At 32.1% G+C, this 6946-nt stretch overlaps 1 protein-coding gene across 1 annotated transcript; it reads left to right on the plus strand.

The window, feature by feature from the left end:
• Window positions 1–845: 845 nt before the first annotated feature.
• LOC131652172 (methyl jasmonate esterase 1-like) lies at window positions 846–5758 on the plus strand. The gene is made up of 3 exons (XM_058921961.1): window positions 846–1292; window positions 5058–5192; window positions 5370–5758. Exons 1-3 carry the CDS (start codon window positions 930–932, stop codon window positions 5655–5657), a joined length of 786 nt encoding a protein of 261 aa, XP_058777944.1. The 5' UTR covers window positions 846–929; the 3' UTR covers window positions 5658–5758.
• The last annotated feature ends 1188 nt before the right edge of the window (window positions 5759–6946 follow it).

A 6946-nucleotide genomic window follows, 5' to 3' on the forward strand; every position in this document is an offset into this window, starting at 1 on the left:
TAGTGTCTCATCTAGTATTACCACACATTCAACAGAACATCTTCATCTCTGCTACAATTTCTGTGTTAACTCTTAACTACCCAACATTTTGTCACATGCTATATTGTAGGTGTTACCTTTCTCTCATAAAAATTTCCCTTCACCTTGAACACTACTTTTGTGTCACATAAAACCTCGGAGATCCACATGCATTTCAATCACCCATGTTGAATTTAATGATGTACATGCTTCTATTTCTCAATTATTTTTTATTACGGACTCAAGGTATTTAAACCGCGTGACTTGTGAAATGATATGGTCTCCAGCATTTATTGAAATTACATTTCATATAAAGTGAGGGACCTACACATGATTCCACCAGTAAGAAAGTGACTATTGGAGAGAGTGTTGCTAGCATTTCTCTTCATATATATTCACTTACTTCTACTTAGACAAAAATCATGTGCTTCCAATTAAGTATTGTCTTCAACCTCTCATTTAAATCTGACTTTTCAAGTATGATTGTATCATCTATTAAAAACATATATTTATGTGCTAACTCTTGAATGTGTTTTGTGAGTATATAAAATTAAATTAATTCTTAGTAACTTGAATTTATTTTCTTAATTTTGGTTCAATCACTATTTATAATAATTATGATTAGCAAATAAATGTTTTAATTACTATTTTTAAAATATCTAATAATTACAACCGGATTATCGTATTCATTGGCTATAATGTGTTGTCCCAATATATACTATGAGATTAAAGTAATATCTGCCTAAAAAAAAGAATTTTATGACTCCATAGAAATTATAAAACAATTATATCTTGAAAAAAACAATGCGGATAAATCAAGAAAGTTTCTATGAACCACCCAATTATATTATACTTTCGAAACAAAACGAAAGAAACATACATATAACACAGAACAAGACTAGGAAAAAAAGATGGATAATAAGAGGCATTTTGTGTTGGTTCATGGAGCATGCCATGGAGCATGGTGTTGGTACAAGGTTGTTGCTCTATTGAAATCTTCTGGACATAAAGTCACAGCACTAGACATGGCTGCTTCTGGAATCCATCCAAAGCAAGTGCATGAGCTTGATTCTATTACAGATTATTATGAACCGTTGGTTGAATTTCTAAGATCATTGCCACAAGAAGAGAGGGTTATCCTCGTGGGTCATAGCTTTGGTGGGATTTGTATATCTATGGCTATGGAATTATTCCCAAAGAAAATTGCAGCTGCTGTATTTGTTGCAGCTTTTATGCCTTCTCCTGATCTATGCTCCTTGACTCTCCTCCAAGAGGTACTAAATTATGGTTATTTTGTGTTTTCCATATTAGTAGTTATGAAAAGTGGAAATAGGCAGCCGAGTTAATTTTTTTATAAACCTCAAATTTGAGATAGTTAAAAAATTAAAAGTTTGGGCCTCATGTATATATATTATGTCGTGTAAATGTTGTTTTAATGAGTTAGATTTTTCACAAATAAGATATGATATTTTAGTGACGGACAAAGTGAGAGATATTCTTGAGAATAAAGTAGTGTGTATTTTAATGTGGCGTCATTGTTAAGCTTTTAAATTAGGATTTGGGATTTTCTAGGACCTAAAATGTTTTGTTTTGGATAATTGTACGAAAGGATACATGTCAAAAAATCTTTTAAGATTTGATCCAGGGCCGGTCTCGAGATTTTAGAGGTCCAGGGCAAAAAAAAATGAATCCCTAACAAAAAATAACTTTTTACACGTCTCCAAAATAAAGAAGAATCTCGGAGACAATAAAAAAAATATGAAGTCTGAATTATTTTAAAAATAAATTTTTTTCATGTATAATGAATTTGATTTGATCATAAAAATTTGATAATAAATGAGTTAATTGTATAATAAACTTTTAAATATTAAATTATAAAATATAAATAATTTCTAAAATTTATCCAAAAATAAATGAGTATAATTGAAATAACCTAACAATAAATAAATATTATAAAAATAGAAATGAATTTTAGGTGCCACCAAGTATTGAACCGCCTACACTATGGTAACCTTAAAGATGACTTAACCGCTGGTCTGTTAGTAACAACTTGTCTATGTTTTTCGCTAATTATTATATATTTTATTATTTCAGTATACTAAATTCTTAACTACACCCCCAAATTGAGGCCCCCATTTTTTGTGAGGCCCTGGGCTGTGGGCCTGCTTGCCTAGGCCCAGGGCCGGCCCTGATTTGATCCGTCGGTTTTTCTTTTCTACTTGCTTTGATAAGTGTTCTTCTAAGGCAAGTATATCTAAAGTTCTTAGATGCTAGAACTTTCTTGTAGATAAGTGTTTTAAAGGAGTGACATTATCAACTTTACATGACATTAGAGGAGTGACTCCATTATTCTTTAGATCCAACAATTCTCATCAGTCTTTATTTCTGGGTAACGGATACAGATCTTTACTCGCGTTCTCTCAGAGACCCATTGGATAGATTTGAGGTCCCTGGGCTTAGGTTCTTGGGTAGATCACTTGCTGGTCCAGATTTAAGTGTCATGGACTGAAAATGACGAACAAGAGTGAGAGATTTTTATAACTAGCATATTGGGTACCATTATGTAACACCTTTGTTAGCCTCTTATAGTAGGGTGATAGGATTTTTCGGGACCAATAACTTTGTGATTTGTGCAACTCCAAGATATGATATATGTTAGAAGATTCTATAAGTAAGGGTGTTTGTGTGCGATTTGGGCAATTTTGACGTAAAAAGTCATCCAAATTACAAGAGAAAAAAGTATGCGATTTGGTTTGGTTCGGTTAGCTTTTAGAAATAAAACCAAATAAAACCATACCAAACCAATGCGGTTTGGGTTGGTTCGTTTTTTTAAAAAAATATATATTGAGTCATACGTACACATATATATGACAATATTGTTTTGTATTTAGTCATTTATGTATTATCAAATAACAACAAATTTCATCATATTTGGACAACATTCTTCCATTTAATATACAAAAACAAGATTAGAGAAAAGTGGAATACAAAACATAAAATAGTAATATAAAACAATATCAAAAATATTATAATGAAATAGAAAAAGATAGGAGATGAAAGATTCGAGAAGCTGATAAAGAAAGAGCCAAAGAAATGAGAGATTAGAGAAGAAGAGGTGCACTAAAAACGTAATTGGAAGGGAGAATAGTAGAATAAAAATAAAAAGATGATAGAGAAAGAACATATGACGAAAGACTAAAGAAGAAAAAGAGAGATGTACATGGAAAAGAAGATGAGAAAAATGTGTGATACCGCTAAGAGAGATTTGAGAAGACTTCAACTAAAACCTTATGTGTGAGGAAGAAAAAATCATTCGTAAACGTAAGCTTAAGGCATAATAGGATTGAGTTTGAGTTAGCTGTGGCTTAAGTGAAGTTTGAATGGTAACATAATGCAGTTTAGTTCGGTTTGTAAAATACAAGCCGCAAATCGAACCGAACCGCACGATTTTTTTAAAAAATGACCCAAATACATCCTAACCAAATGCGATTTTTTTTGGTTTTGGTTTGGTTAAATATTTTCTATTAGGCCGGTTCATTTTTGAACATCCCTACCTATAAGGTTTAATCTAGAAGTTCTTTTCTTCTAGTTTGTCTAATTAAATCTCTTTATAGGACAAATCCATCTTAGGTTTCTCTGTGCTAGAAGCTTCTTGTGGATAATTATTCTAAAGGAGTGACATTATCACAACCTGACATTAAAGATGCGACGTTAGTATTCCATGATCATCATACTCAATTGTCCTTATTACTTTATTTGTATTCCGCTTCTGCGTTGTAAGAATGGGGTCATTCCATGATCTTCAATCGTTCTACCTTGCTAACGAGCATTGATCTTTAAATAGGATCTATCGGAATTCATTGTATGTATGTGATGGTCCTTGGTTTAAGTTTTTGTGTGGATCCCTTATTGGGGTATATCAAAGTGTCTTGGATCTTTGCCTAAACTAGAATAGTAGCCCCTAAGTTAGGGTCAATGAAGTCGGATAATAGTTTGTTATGGATCACTTGGTCAGAATATGAAATTATGGTATTCAGATCTCAGATGTCCTAAGAGATGTCGAGACACTGATCTCTGAACAACACATAATGACAAGGTATACAATAAAAATAGTGCAAAAAATTAAATGAACATAGGAAATTGTTCACCTAGTTCCGTGTATAACAACACCTACCATGGGGCTACCAAGCCAAGGATAAGTCCACTATGATAGTATCTGTTTGATGTCCTATGCTAACAACCTCCGGTTTACACATAAATAACTCTCGGTTTACAATCTTCTCACCTAATCACTACTCATGCCATACTTCTACCTAAGACTCACCTAGGCATGAGATCCTTCTCAATCCCCCTCAATCACAACCCTGATAACCAATTTCAAAACTTTAGAAGACACACTTTCAAGACACACAATCACTCTATGCTTAAAAACTTATGATTGATCAAAAGAACTTACAACTCAAAGACAACGTCCTGCTCTTCTATCAATATGATATCAGAGAGACTCACAATTCACAAGACTACACAAACCTAACACAAAATACAATGTAAGTTCCACGCTTCAATTAGGTTTGTTGCTTTCTATTTAAAACAATCTTCTTGACTGGATTGGACTTTCAAAATGCAGCAGAGCACTAGTGAATATTCTCCAAAATATTCTCCATAAAGATATTGCGTCAATTATTAGATTCCTAAATATTTTCCATATTTAGAAACTAATCACACATCTTGAAAATAGAGAGAATACTATATCCCTAAATCAAGCGCCACGTAGGATTGCACAATATTCCAAAATATTCTGCAACTGTAACTTAATAACAAAATTCAAGGATCCAGCTGTTCATTATGCCTGGCCTATTTAATAAAATAGGCTTTTAAAAAAGTCTAAGCCTGACCTCTTTGTTAAATAGGTGTGAGCTGACCTTAAGTAGGCTAGGACGCTAGGCTATAAGCCTCATGTTGGTCGGTCTGATCTATTCTCACCCCTAATTGAAATTGACAATTTAGAACATTATAGAGTTTCATTTTGAAAATTACAGTATCATGAAAGATTGGATTCGAGCATGGATACAATGGTTATATTTGACGATAGCTCAAATAAAAAAACAAATGGATCTATGATATTAGGGCCACAATTCTTAGCAAACAAGTTGTATCAACTATCTCCATCAGAGGTATGTTTTTTGTTGACAAAATGTATATGAATTAAATGGGAACTATGATATATATATATATATATATATATATATATATATATATATATATATATATATATATATATATATATATATATATATATATATATATATATATAATTATTATTTTAATAATGTTGATTATATATGAATCAGGACTTATCACTTGCAATATTATTACTAAGGCCTCTTTGTAGCTTTAGAGATCAAGAACTACTACAAGAGAAAACAAGTGTTACAAAAGATAACTACGGAACTGTTGCTAAAGTCTATATTGTGTGCCAACAAGACAAAGTGATAAACCATGATTTTCAATTGTCAATGATTGAACGGAATCCTACCAATGATGTTAAAGTGATTCCTGATGCTGATCACATGGCCATGTTCTCTAAACCACAAGAGCTTTTTGGTTATCTTCAAGAAATTGCAGAGACATATTATTAGCAATTTAGTATCTTTGCTTATCATTACTTTGAATTTAAGTCACTACTAAAGAAATACCACGAATAAATAGTCTATTTTATTTTTAAACTCATTTATTTTTGAGAAGTTAAAATATAATTTTTATATCTTGCTTTTTTTTAAATGAAGTTTTGATCTAAAGACCATACAAATTGGGTTTTTTTTTTAATAAACTAGGACCCAGCCCATATATTAAAGAAAAGAAAAAAATACAAAGAAGAGGGGGGGGGGGACAAAACCCCTCAATAAAGAAAAAGGAGCCCATTCTTGTTACACAATAAATATTTTCTAATTTCCACCTTCAAATGATTAAATCAAAAAGAGGTTCTATTTTTCAAACCACTGCTGGCTAGATCGTCTGCACACATTTTACCCTCCCGATAAATATGTGTGATCAAAAAATTCAAGTCTTGTATCTTGTGAAGACAATTAATCCATCGAGTTTTAATAGTAATCGGGATAATATTTGGATTAGAAAAAGAATTAATAATCATTAACAAATATGTTTCAATCAATGTGTAAATGGCAACCTCCTTAGCCATGATCGCCCCTGTAAACTCCGCTAACAAAGCATTATCCTTACCAATGAAATGAGTGAAGCTACCAATGTGATCACTATTATCATTTCTAAAACTAGCCTTGCAAGCACCAAAATAGGGAATAACCTTAGACTCACAATCAACATTCACTTTGATCTAACCCGAAAAAGGTGGCTTCTCAAGAGCCTCAATACAAGATCTCAGCTTGGCCAAATGAATCAAAATATTGAAGGTATTCATGATGGAAAACTCAAGAATAGATGCTCCATTAGTCTCTTTGGTGTTGTTTCCAACCAAGCTAACAACCTCAATAATTGTTTTGATTCTCTTTTTCCAAGAAGGTTTCTAATCCTCAAACCTAGCTAAATTCCTAACTAACCAAATCTCAACCAATCCAATTTGAACCACTACAGTAATGGAAACATTACATTGAGGGGACCATCCTATATCAATAAATTTACAATAGTCTATAAGGCTCTGTTATACCCCAATATTTGCCCGCATCTTTTTTCAAAGAGAAGGCAACAGACTTTTGTCTAAAAATTGGGAGTTTTATATAATCTTGGATTTTGTTTCATAAATATCCTGATTTTATGAATACTCAGTAGTTTTTAGAATATTTTAGACGGTATTATGGTTCGCTGTTGAATTTATTCTTACACAAACGCCAAGTACTGTTTATCACTTCACACACGCTGTTTATTTGAGATTTATTTGCACATAAATAGTACT

Source organism: Vicia villosa, linkage group LG2, assembly GCF_029867415.1.
Source record: "Vicia villosa cultivar HV-30 ecotype Madison, WI linkage group LG2, Vvil1.0, whole genome shotgun sequence".
In the NCBI taxonomy this organism is placed as follows: domain Eukaryota; kingdom Viridiplantae; phylum Streptophyta; class Magnoliopsida; order Fabales; family Fabaceae; genus Vicia; species Vicia villosa.